Genomic DNA, 12956 nt, shown 5'->3' on the forward strand with positions numbered 1-12956 from the left:
TATTGACGTAAACACACAAGATCAGAGTTGCATTATTACATGAGAAAAAGCGTATTTTCTGAATAATGTATCATTGGTTCATTCAATAGCGAGTAAAAGTGGTAGGAACATAGCATTGTGTTACTTTCGTGTTTTTTCCTCGAGGCAACGCTTGTACCATTATTAACATCTGTTTAAAAAGTTCATCATTGTGTTATGATTCTATATAATACAAAATTTTATTGTGCAACATCGAAGTCCGACATACTTCAATTACAGAGCCTCTTGAGTATTACTTTCCTGCTTTTCATCTTGAATGACGCCCCAGCCCATCTTCAGATTCAACCTTTCGTATTTTGCACGGTCCTTGTCGCTCACACTTGGCACGATTGCGCTCAAAGCCCCCATGAAGTCTTCTCTTGTAACAAGAATACTATTGTCAATTTGACTGTCGACGTAAAACCCGGATTCGTCTAGTTCTTGAACCTTCTGACCAAAGAAAAATTTCTTCTTCAAGGCGAAAACGCCCGCCTCTCTCACCAACAGAGACAAGTCCGCACCAGAGAAATTTCTGCACCTTTCATTCTGAGCGATTTCTTGCAAATTAACATCCGAGCTCAATGGAGTGTTGTTGATCTGTGTAAGAGTTTTCAAAATATCAAAACGTTCTTCAGCAGATGGTAACTCAATGTAAAGAGTTTTATCCAATCTACCAGGCCGAAGCATTGCCGAATCAATCATGTCTGGCCTATTTGTGGCACCAATGACAAAAATTCCCTGTCTGTCATTGAGTCCGTCTAGTTCAGTCAAAAGAGTGTTCACCACTCGCGCACTGGATTCAGACAACGATGAGGTTCTACGAGGAACTAAAGCATCTAGCTCATCGAAAAAGATAATGCAAGGTGCAGAGGCACGAGCACGTTGAAAGACCTGTCTAACGGCCCGCTCAGATTCACCGACGTACTTGTTGAGCAATTCAGGGCCCTTCACGGAAATGAAGTTAGCTCTTGACTCATTGGCAACTGCTTTCGCAAGAAGGGTCTTACCACATCCTGGAGGACCCCACATCAAAACACCAGCAGGTGCGCTGATACCAACTTTCTGATAGAGCTCTGGTTTTTTGATCGGTTGCACAACACACATATGAAGCTCCATTCTAACTTTCGTTAAGGCACCTACGTTCTTCCATGTAACGTCTGGAACTGTTGCAAATCCTTCACGCTTGGCGGTGGGTTGAATAGTCGGGAGAGCTGTCTTGAAATCGTCGTATGTGATACTGAGAGGAGCAAGCTGTTCCTCGGTCAAAGGGGAAGGATGCATATGTAAAAACCTTTGAATTGTAGATAGCTTCTCAGCTTCAGACTTGTTCTCAAATTTAAGATTTGCGAGCTCGCCATCAACATCCATGCTGTCACTTTTGAGGAGCTTTTCTTCTTCGATCTCGCTCATGCTTTCGAAAATACGTTTGATAGCAGCAATTCCAGCAGCAGTCACCAAACTTTTCAAATCAGCACCAACAAAACCAGGGGTCAATTTGGCCAATTCCCAATAATTGAAGTTCTCGGAATCTTGCAATTTAAGAGAGGTCGTCATGGTTTTTAGGATAGAGCAACGCTGTTCTTCATTCGGCACGCTAAGGAGTATTTCCCTATCAAAACGGCCCGCACGACGCAAAGCAGAGTCGAGTGAATCAGGTCTATTTGTTGCTCCAAGAACAATGACCGCCTTGCCATCGGTATTACTGAGTGTCAATTCATCCATGGAGGTGAGTAGTTGAGCAACAATACGACGCTCCATTTCCCTTTGCGCACCCCCATCTCTCTTTGGAGTGATTGCATCAATTTCGTCAATGAAAACAATACATGGTGCCAATGATTTTGCTTCCTCAAACACTTCTCGTAATTTCTTTTCGGATTCTCCAGACATACCGGAAACAATGGAGGGCGCGGAAATGCTGATAAATGAGACTTGGAGCTCACCCGCAAGAGCATTGGCAATAGTAGTCTTACCACAACCGGGTGGGCCATATAATAATACACCTCTTGGTGGTTCCACACCGGTGGAGAGATAAACTTCAGGATGAAGTATTGGCAAACCAACCAACTCCATAAGCTGTGTGGTGATGGCCAGAAGTCCGCCCAAAGAAGATAGCTTAATATCGGGCGGAGTTCTATCTTTCTTGGCCTTCTTGTTTTTCACACCGTTCTTAGAATCCTTAGCACGCTTCTTAGCCGAAACCTTTTCATCCTCTGGCTCAACCGAGTTCTTCATGTTCCACAAAGAAACCAAGGATTTATTGAGAGAATTGGTGTCTTTTGACTCCATGAGATTGTTTGGGTCGGTCTCTTCGTACTCACTTTCTGATTGTTGGTCGAGTAATTCGTCGCCCAATTCTTGTCTTTCCTTCTCACGAAAACTAGTCAAAACAACATCCACGGACTTCTCTAGAATAGCACGTTTTTGACGCCTAAGAAGAGGAGCCTTGGCTTGTACGTATGCCATTACTTCCTGGAATCGTAGGTCTCTAGCCAAAGCTACAGTTGGAACGGAGTTTGAGTCATCTTCGGGTTCTTCCAGCTGTGATCTACTGCTTTTTTCATTCAATAGATCCTGCAAAAGAGAAGCGACCCTCTGATCGACAGAGTTTGCACCTGATCCGCTAATTTTTCCCATTTAGAAGTGTATTGGGGTAGTGATCTAGAGAAGCGATGAGCATCAGACCTGCATCATTGTAGGAATTGACTGGGGAAGCCGAAGAAGTTTATGAACCATGTATTTAAAAAATTAAGTGGCGATTTTTTATATGAGGGAAATTGAACTAGAAAAATTGAGGCTTTCGTGGCGAAAATCATGTGTGCTCCTTTAGCATGAGCGAGATATTTCATCTCTCTTACACACTTTTAATCACATAAGTGAAGCACAAGTAAGTGGACCATATTTCATACAAACTTATCACAGAAGGAATAGAATGTTAAATCTCTGGTCATTGGAATTTGAACCGCAAGATGTTGTTCATCACTAGCACCAAGTAGAGTATGTTTTTTATAAAAATATGAAGCTCACTTGAAAATCATAATGAACAACATCTACTAAGTGCAAGAAAGTAATATTTTGTTAGGCATTGTTTCTCTTGGACATCAATGCCAAATGGCAATTAATAGCGAGACAGTGGCTACTACGAGGTGGGACATACAGTTGAATCCTGGATCTGACCTAGAAATTGCTTAATATAGAACAGTTGCTCTATATACCGTATCTGTGCTGGCCCATATTGACCCCTTCAAGTCAGCAATTGTTGCTGTTCCACTGCCTATAGTTTCTGGGTGCGGTGCTACACACCTCCTCAATTGAGTGTGAATTGCTTCTGCAGAAACCGTGACATGGCCACCACAAAAGCCAGAAACCCCCGAATCAATTGATCCCATACCGGCTCGTAACCGGGCGCCTCATTACGCATTTCTGGCAATTGCCAGGATTTTCCCAAATTCTGTGACAGAGTTGCCCTGGTTCTCCAAACTCTTGTATTGCAGCAATCATGGTGGGGGTGCTATGCAGGACCACATTTTGCAGCCAATTTCGCTTCACCATTATTGCTACTGTCACAAGTATATAAAGAGCATATGTCGCCACGATATTGTCGAATATCACAATCATTACAAATACAATAACATAATGTCTGACGCTGGAAGAAAATCATTCACTGACAAGGTCTCTGAGACTGTCACCCCAGACTCTCAAAAGTCTACCTTCGAGAAGGCCTCCGAGTCTGTGACCAACACCGTTGACGGTTTCGTCGGAAAGAACACCCCAGACTCCCAAAAGTCCTTCGGTCAAACCGTTGCCGACAACGCAAAGCAAGGTCACGACGATGCTAAGGACGCCGTGAACAAGAACGAGGCCACCTTTGCCGAGACCGCCTCCGAGTACGTCGAGGCTGCCAAGGAGCAAGTTGCTAACGCTGCTCAATACGTCTCCAGTGTTGTCACTGGTGCTACTGAGGGTGCTAAGACTGCTTCTGAGGAGAAGAAGTAATTCTCTATGCAAATAATGTAAACTAGTAATGAATAAAATTTATTGACAAGATTTTCTTGTAAACTGACTAGTCGCTATTTTTTATTAAAAAAGACATACCTTTTTGGAATTAATTTCAGTTAAGCTTGGGGATGGGTTCCTCCTCTATCATACTGTGTACAACCCTCTACTTGTTCTTCACTTGTCTTAGAAACATCTCATCACCGTACCATGGATCTTCACAACGTGCAAAGTGATTCCGAATATGAGAGCGCTTCAGAGCAACTCTCTCCTGTGAATAAATTCCAAAAAAAAAATAAAAAGCTTGCCAAAGAGGTAGAGCTGGAGGATGATTTCGTGGATTCTTCCGATGAGGAAGAGGCAGTCTTCGTCACGAAGAAGAAGCTAGATACAAATAAATTCGAAAGCAAAGACCTTCAAAACCAAGACCAAGATGGAGATTCAGAGGATGAAGTTGATGAGGTACTCGAAGCATCTTCTCGAGGAGTGAAGCTAGATGAGTCCGAAGCAATGGTCTTGGAACATAAAAAACGAGTTGGAAAACTCAAGAAAATGACCCCAGAGCAGCTCGCAAAAGAGGAGCAGAAGATAAAAAAGACGGGAGTCTGCTACTTGTCTAGCATTCCTCCATACATGAAGCCTGTGAAGCTACGGTCTGTTCTCTCCAAATTTGGTAAGCTTGACCGGATCTTTTTGAAGCCGGAAGATCAAGCCTCTTACCGGAAACGAGTAAAGTATGGTGGAAATAAGAAGAAAAGATTCACAGAAGGATGGGTCGAGTTCGTTAAGAAAAAGGATGCTAAGATGTGTGCTCAGACCATGAATGGCAATATTATTGGAGGCAAAAAATCCTCCTACTATCACGATGACATAATGAATATCAAATATTTGCTGGGCCTCAAATGGGCCGACTTGACACAACAGATTGCAAAGGAGAACCAAGAGCGCCAAGCAAAGATGATGCTAGAGATTTCTCAACAAGCGAAACTTGATAAAACCTTCGTCGGAAATGTGGAGAAGGCAAAGAGGTTGGATAGAAAGAGAAAAGTCGAAGGAAGTGAATTCGAAGAGTCATTGGCTAAGAAGTCGTTTGACCAGCGTGATGTTACAAGTACCCGCGCTGACTCTCACGCAAAAAAAGAAAGTGCCTCAAGCAATCTTACAGATGTCTTGTCAAAGGTTTTTTAGCATAACACCAAAACTGCATCTGCTGGTAATGTCCGTAACATTCATTAATATCATATATTTAATCAAGTGAAAGAGAAAGACTGGCCACAGCAGCTTCATATCTTCATTTCTGTAGTTGATTTTTTAAAAACTGCACTCTTTGGGTCAATTCCTTTTTGTTCATACATCCAAGTCTTTGCCGAACCGCCTTACTATTAATGATGACATTGTCAGGAATCGGCAGCTGAACAAGTTTTCGCAACGTACCCCATTGCCCTTGCGACCAATCTTTCGATTGAATTCTTTGCCTCTTGTTACGCCCATTATTTATTCCGTCTCTGGTGTTCTTCCTCGAAGTCTTTTGGGTTCGGAACTTTCTGCTCTGTATGGGACTACCAAGCTCCAGCACAATATTTTCTTTTTGGTGTGAGACATTAGACACAAGTTTGGAGCCATCTTCCAAATTATTACTTCTAGGAGGTAGAAGCACATCCAAACTCTGAAGAATCTTCATATCTGAGTCTTCATATCTAGTGGCTGGGACATCACTATCAGATCTAACGTTTTCGATCACGCGCATTCGTTCCACACTAGAATGTATTTGATCAGCAATTTCCTTGCTTGTTCGAGGTCGTAGAGCTGAACTTTCAGAAATTAAGTTAATTACTTCTTCGGTTGAAGTATTTGCAGAATCTTTCGCTAAAATTTGTCGAAGCGGAGAGGACCTGCGAGGAGTATATGTTGCTTTGACAGGTTGATCCAACACAAGGCTTTTAGGCACGTTGTATGTTGTTGTAGGGCCCAGATTTGATACCTGCTGCAGCTTCTTATCTTCTGCTTCTATCTGGCGTTGATGTTTTTCAGGCAGATCACGATCGGACGGATCGAATTCTAAGTCTTCCAATCGTAGATCGAATGGTGCCTTTTTCAGCGTCAAACCCATCCGTCCAGCGGGCATACTTGGTGAAAATACGTTAGAATCACTAATGAGTTTATGCTGCCTTATAAATTCAGCATCTGTGCTCAGACTAGGCTCTCTTCTTGGATGCTTTGAGTTGTGATGAGTTGTAGATTGAGTTCGCTGAATATCATCTGCTGAAGTAGCTATGTGCGGCCGAGATACAAATTTAGTATCAATTGACTCGAATTCATTATTTATGGGATCTAGCGACCCATCTCCGAGAAGCGTCCAAGCTGGGGGTTTCGAATCGTCATGTGTTAGTTGAGTCAAGCCATTGTTCGCTATCGTCTTCGCGACATGTGCAGAATGATCCTTGAAGCTAGATGGTATATGTTGCTGCGGCAGAAGGCCCGATGTGACTCTTCTTATTTTGAAGGCCATCTTTGCGGTTTTTGTGTTCTTTGGGTCTTGTTTGTGTCAAGAATTCAACGTGCAGGTCGCGTTTTTCGGTACGTCATGACTGTGAAGGGTACTTTGAAAAATGGATAGTAAATATTTCGAACTTAGGCCATCAGTAAAGTATATTGAATTATTGATTAATTGACAGATAATGCTAAATCAAGTAAGACTTCCGACTCACAACGCGAAGTTGAGCCATCAAATAGATCGTAAGTACGTTCATAATTGATATAGCTTAACAGCCCCAAGAAGACCTTCAACATGGCGGTGCTTTTTAACTCACGAACACCCAGGAGTAATGGTTGAGACAACTCGCCCTTTTGAGGTCTGGAAACTAAAATCGGAGTCTCCTTCGACATCAAGGACTCTGTTTTTTTAGCCAAGCGGTCAATGAGTGCAATTGGCTCACCTTCTTCAGCAACAGAACCTTCACTCACGAATAGCCATGAGCAAGAATTAAATTCATCCAGTCCTAATAAGAGGAGTTGATCCAACAATTTGCATGCCGATAAAAGAAGAGAGAGAGAATCTGCTTCCAAAGATGAAAGATCTTTGGTACTCATTGCAAGGAACAAAGCAAAACAATCACATAGTGATTGAGTAACGAAAGCCCAATGTGAAAGGAGATGCGAATCTGAAAATTTTAACGTCACTGCTCTTAAGAAAGTTAGGATCTCACTTTGAACTAAAACTGACAGGGTATTTGTCCATAATGCAGCGATTCTAGCGAATAAGTCATTCAATTGTGGGCCGAAACTATCGATTGGCCGAATAACAATTAGATAAGAAAGTCTTCTGAGATGTAAAATAGTGTTTTGAATCTCAGAAGAGTCATTCCATAGAAAAATATTCGCTTTGGCTGTTTGTTGTGATGGCATCACCCGCGACATTAACTCTGAAACCTTTTCTTGATCATTGGAAATCCAAAGCAGCACACAATCCTTCCAAGAATTCTCAGCAAAACGGCAAGTGGAGAAAAATGAGCTATCCATAAAAATGTCTTGAACAACTTGTCTCCAAGATTTTACTGGATTTGTTTCACCAATAGCTTTGAGAAGGAGTGAGACATTTGGATCAAATAGATCGGTTTTGCTTTTAATCTTAGGTAAAATCATTGAATTTATCACATTGCTGATAATAGCCGTGATCTTGTCCTGATCTTGAAGACAGACTTTCAAATCAGTTACAAATGAGCCCATTTTATCATAAAATACACTCTCTCCGACAACGCCATCTTCAGAAGCCTCGAAGATCTCTTGCCTCTTGGAAAGAACGACATTCATACAGCTTTGGAACATTGTTTCCAAATCCTTCTGATTAAATTTCCTGTTTTTCATTTTGAGCGCTATCACTCGCATCACATCTAGAAGATCGAGCAATACCGAGTGGTACTGAGAGACATGACTGATAGATTCTCTCACAAATTTTGATATAGAGTCCCAAAGCTCATCTATGACGTCCGAGTCAATCGAATTTAGGTATGGAGGAAGGAACGTTGACAATTGCTTGGCTTTGATGTTTGGATTTACAAAAATTCGATCCTTTTCCACTAAAGCTTGAGGTGAGCATTGACTTTTAATCGACTCCAAGATACACGGCACGCTGAGTTGCGTGCGTCCACTGTCAAGGACATGAAGTACCTTGATTTTAGATCCGATAGGTTCAGCAATTGCTATTATGGACTCGATCACTCTCTGACGCTCAAGTTCACATAATCGCTCGAGGAATTTTTTAGATCTAAGTTTAATTTTGGCTGTCCAGAAGTTTACAGACTGGCGAGAGGCACTGGAGGGCAAAACAATGCTCAGCAGAGTGTCTGCCCAATTCCAAAGCTCAAAAGCAGTCTCTGATGCTTGAGCAATGCAGTTCAAGATCAAAATGTTGACTTTGTCTTCCTCCGATCTAGCGTATGGGGATTCAATCTGAAAAACGCCGGAAATAACGTTACCCAAGAATCCGCCATCCTGTGCAGATGTTGTTGATGCGCTGGTAGATGGTCTTACCAAATGAGAGTGTGAGATCACCAAAGAATTTTCTAATCCGGAGAGAAGAATGAGCAATAGCTCGAACAGGTTAGCTTCCTTACTGGGACTTTCAAACAGTCTCAAGTCATTGAACAAAGTGCTCACCTTCGCTGCGATAATCGCATTTAGACTGAGCAGATACTCTAGTGCACTTGTTTTAATGACGTGCAACAAAGTACTAGATAGTTTAAACCAAGCTTCCAAAAGACTGGCCGAATCGCACACAACAAAGACTTTGGTCATGAATGTAGCAAGCTTGCATTCGGTCTCGTTTTCTGCTTTGTTAGCATAGCTGAGCGAAACGTTCATTAGTTTTGTCGTTTGCAAGATATCAAAAACTGTACGTAGATAAGCAAGAATCGTATCTGGGTTTCTGAGATTCTTGTTTGAATCTCTCAAATCTTGAATTTGCAGTAAACAAGAATCAATTATAGAGCAAAATAGGGCATCGAAGTTTGTCTCAGATCCATCGATACATAACTCGAGTATTCCGAGTGCATTTGCAACACATTCCGAATATTCGGCTTTCTCTTGCAAATCAACTGTATCACAGATATTGAATTCAAGTTGGATCAAGTAGACAGCAATGTTAAGTACAAGAGATTTGTAGTTGGTAATACGCCAAGAACCAGAAATCTCCTGGCATTTGGACAAGGTGTCAGCACCAACAAACTCGTGACCAAGAACATGTTTCATTACTTTCCGGTTCGAAGCAATTAGATTCTTCAATGTCCTCACATGATAATGTAAAAGTCCCATGTCATCGTTAGCAGTAACTAAATGACTGCCATTTTTTGATCGCATGAAAGAAAGTATCGGAACAGTCACAATGTGATAAAGCCTCCCAATGGTATTGTCTTTGTACGCACTGTAAAGAAAATTATTTGTTTCTCTGAACTTATCAGAAGACGATCTTTCTAAGCCATCAAGAATGATAAAAAGCGGATTTATCAAGAGACAGTGAGGATCATAGAGATCTACTGAGTGAATCCAAAGAGTTTTGAATGCATTACGCGAATCTTGAGTCGAAGAATTTAAAATCATCGAAACAATACCAGCCTCAACCTCACCCTCATGATAGCTAGACGATAAATCAAAAATGGCTTTAACAGATTCGACTTGGTTTCTTGCTGGATAGTTGGAAACAAGAATTGTCCAGAAATGATATGTAATGAGTCTTAAGAATTCTAACTTCTGATCCTTTGTCATCTTTGTCAAAAAATATCTGTGTAACTTGTAAATGCCAAAGACACATGTATCGTCAAGCAATTCACTCTTTAAAAACGGCGCATGGTCCAAATCAAGAACGGATTTGACCAATTCAATATCAGAGACGTCCATTTGACCCTCTGAGTATGGAACAGCGTATACAAATTCGGATAGAATACTTGCGAGACGTAAGCCATACAATGAACTCAGCAATTGATTGCCGTAGAGTGATTTGAGTTCATGTAGAATTATGAATGTTATCTTTTCTCCACTCAATGGGAGTTCTCCATTTTCATCAGTAGATAAAACATCATAATACTCTTTTACCAGACGGATAATTTCCCTTTTATCATATGGATGAGTAGAATCTAATTCGTATGCCAGAAGTAGCTCAGGTTTGGCTAGACTCACTAAAGATTCAAGGGTTGAAATTGACTTTTGATTCAAATCGAAGCTCAGAAGACATGTCAAAATAGCAAGATGTATATGTTCAAATGATGCCTCATCAGGAAGATCGAACGTCTTGAGGATAAACAAAAGAAGTTCCTGATCACTTTCAATCTTCAGCTGCATCAAATCACATGAAATATAACGCCAGATGAAGGCTGTTTCTACCTGATTAAAGAACAATTTTGTGTCTTGCAAAATTTCTTGGAAACCATCCAAATCTTCACGCACCGCAGCTTCACATGTTCTCAAAATTGTTTCAAACACCAAAGGGGTGACGAGCTGGCTTATTTCCCATTTATCAATAATGAGGGAAAGGCTCATCTTTAGAGCAGATAATCTGTCTTTTAAAACGGGGCTGTTGAGCAAAGCTAACAAGCCACTCTTTACATACAGAAGTGCATGTTCAGAAAAGAATTCTTTTCGAGCTTTTGGTTCCAGCCCTTCATAGCTCGAGTTAGGGCCAAGAAGCCATGTCCAGAGTCTTCTGTTGAGACTCATCTCTTTTCTTAAAGTAGTCTTAACACATGCCATGATAAGAAGTTGCTTCTCGGTTTCAGAACAGACACTAGTCAAAACTGGCGAGTTGAGGGGGAGTCTTGCCAATAGTAAATCAAAAAAACCTCGAACCACAATAATATCAGTAGCTGGATTAAACGATGTGGATGTGTCCAAAGCAGAGGCAAATGCTCGGATTAGCAAACCGCCTTTGTCTCCCAAACAAGATTGGGCCTCTGAGGAGAATACTTCATCAGATCCCAGTTGAATTGTGCTGAAGACGGGGAGGTGCGACAAACACCAGTTGAGCGCGCCAATTCTTTTCTCGGGACTGGAGATTATGCATAGGAATAAATTTTGCCAGAAATGTGAATTTTGATCTAGTCTTTCTTTGAAACGCTCAAGCACTCGAAGACAATCTGAGTAGATCTCTGAGTTCTCATCATCTAATCCGGGGAGAAGAGAAAGGATAAGAGGCCGTGTGACGACCCTTAGAGTCAGCTTGTCTAGATGCTCTATAAGCTTATGCTCGTACAAAGCTAGAAGCTGAGGTTTGACCTGGGTCGAGCCGTACGAAAGTACCAGGAGAAGACCTGGCAACCAGGCTGGAACCAACTTGTTGAGCTCCTTCAATGTCAATGCATCAAAAATGGATGCATACAATTCCAAAGTTTTTTGGTGAACTCCACTTGGTAAGGTTGGGGAGAGACATAGGGCCAACTTATTTGAAACCTTTTCATGGAGTGGAATCCACAGGACAGAGCGCGACTTCTCCGGTAGCGAAAGTGCTCTCAGGAGTCTGGAAAGGTATGTGATGTAGTCTGCCCATTCCTCCAAAGAAGAGAATGTGGCCAATGCCTTTTCTATTTGAACTATGTATCGCTTGTCACTTGACGAAGTTCCTCTACTGGCACTCAGCTTGGATCCAGAATTCTTCTCTACAGATTTTGTATCCATATCAGCGTATAAGAGGAATCAATCGCTTGCAATTGCCTTGATTTCACGAGACGTACTGAGTCGATTATATTCAAATCAGTTGCAACTGTATCTACAGGAAAGGTAAACGGAAATCTGAAAATCAAGAATGCACACAAATGTTAATGAAAAACTATGGAACTAATAAACAAAAGAGGAGGCAATTCCAACAAATAATCCTCAACATGGCAATAGATCAAAAAGTACACGCTTTGGGGAGATTTGTCAGATGCGAGGAAGACACATCTGATTAAGGCAAGAGGTGAGTTTCTGTTATACATAATAAGAGGACTCCATGAAATGTCTAAGCCTAGCCTGATCGAAGAAAAAGTCTTTTTTTTTTTTGGATATTTGTTTTTTTTTCACCTCCCGATTTATGGTTGTGTCTCGTTTTGCACCCGCGGCGTCGTATTTGCATCAACATGCCAGTGTCCATTGTATTATCAATTCTGAAAAACGCATAATACTAACGCGACATAATTTTTAGTCTTCGACTCAGCAATTATTTTACATATTGTCAAATCAAAGAAATCTCTCTTCGGCTAGAGCTGAAGCTTTCTGCATGCTTTCTACAACACGCATAAAACAAAGCGAAAAATGTATCTCACAATTTTGAAACGAAAATTCTATTGGGTAGTCATAATAAATAATAATATAGTCTGATAATTCAGTGATGTCATGAGTGTTGTTTGTGTGCTTTTCTAACGTGTCAATCCGCCACCTTCCTTCAGCATGTGACTTACAGAAACATTTAAGTCAAACTCCTGTTATCGGTTTTGGAGAAATTTCAAGCACTGAAGTGTTGAATCAGAGAACTGTTCATGTATGGGTACTTGACCAGCAATTTATGATGCACTGGATGCAAATTGTCGCTTAGAACTGGTCTCGGTAGATGACTGTTCCTGCATTGTAACCGGGGTCTTGCAGGGAAATGGCGGGGTTGTATTTACCTTCTCAATTTATCTTATTATACATTCCGTATCGGAAAAATGCTCTGGTCAATTTGAAATAGTAGCCAACCTTATGCGAGAGCTCTAAGAGCACATCAATGTAGTATAGTACAGCCTCAAAAAATGTCATGAGATAAATGCCTATCGAATTGATAGTGTCCTTAAGGATTGCGTAGAAACGCGCTATTGAAAAGTAGAACGTTGTCCAGATATTATGAACGCGAGTGAGTTCCACCACCTTAGTATATAATTGTGTCTCTGTAGTCATGCTATACGTGTAAGTCTAAATGTTTTGGTAAAATGTATCGTGTGAAA

The 12956-nt window shown here is 41.2% G+C and overlaps 5 protein-coding genes across 5 annotated transcripts; 2 read left to right on the forward strand and 3 right to left on the reverse strand.

Moving 5' to 3' along the window:
* Window positions 1-252: 252 nt before the first annotated feature.
* PUMCH_000284 (uncharacterized protein) lies at window positions 253-2652 on the reverse strand (the record flags this gene model as incomplete). Its single annotated transcript, XM_063019377.1, has 1 exon — window positions 253-2652. The coding sequence occupies one exon, from the start codon at window positions 2650-2652 to the stop codon at window positions 253-255; it is 2400 nt and encodes a 799-aa protein (XP_062875447.1).
* Window positions 2653-3528: 876 nt separating this feature from the next.
* Window positions 3529-4011, forward strand: PUMCH_000285 (uncharacterized protein; the record flags this gene model as incomplete). Its single annotated transcript, XM_063019378.1, has 1 exon — window positions 3529-4011. One exon carries the CDS (start codon window positions 3529-3531, stop codon window positions 4009-4011), a length of 483 nt encoding a protein of 160 aa, XP_062875448.1.
* Window positions 4012-4221: 210 nt separating this feature from the next.
* PUMCH_000286 (uncharacterized protein) lies at window positions 4222-5199 on the forward strand (the record flags this gene model as incomplete). Its single annotated transcript, XM_063019379.1, has 1 exon — window positions 4222-5199. One exon carries the CDS (start codon window positions 4222-4224, stop codon window positions 5197-5199), a length of 978 nt encoding a protein of 325 aa, XP_062875449.1.
* A 103-nt stretch (window positions 5200-5302) lies between these two features.
* PUMCH_000287 (uncharacterized protein) lies at window positions 5303-6520 on the reverse strand (the record flags this gene model as incomplete). The annotated part of the gene is made up of 1 exon (XM_063019380.1): window positions 5303-6520. One exon carries the CDS (start codon window positions 6518-6520, stop codon window positions 5303-5305), a length of 1218 nt encoding a protein of 405 aa, XP_062875450.1.
* A 155-nt stretch (window positions 6521-6675) lies between these two features.
* On the reverse strand, window positions 6676-11673 carry PUMCH_000288 (uncharacterized protein; the record flags this gene model as incomplete). The annotated part of the gene is made up of 1 exon (XM_063019381.1): window positions 6676-11673. One exon carries the CDS (start codon window positions 11671-11673, stop codon window positions 6676-6678), a length of 4998 nt encoding a protein of 1665 aa, XP_062875451.1.
* Between the last annotated feature and the right edge of the window lie 1283 nt (window positions 11674-12956).

The sequence above is a fragment of the Australozyma saopauloensis genome, chromosome 1, assembly GCF_035610405.1.
Source record: "Australozyma saopauloensis chromosome 1, complete sequence".
In the NCBI taxonomy this organism is placed as follows: domain Eukaryota; kingdom Fungi; phylum Ascomycota; class Pichiomycetes; order Serinales; family Metschnikowiaceae; genus Australozyma; species Australozyma saopauloensis.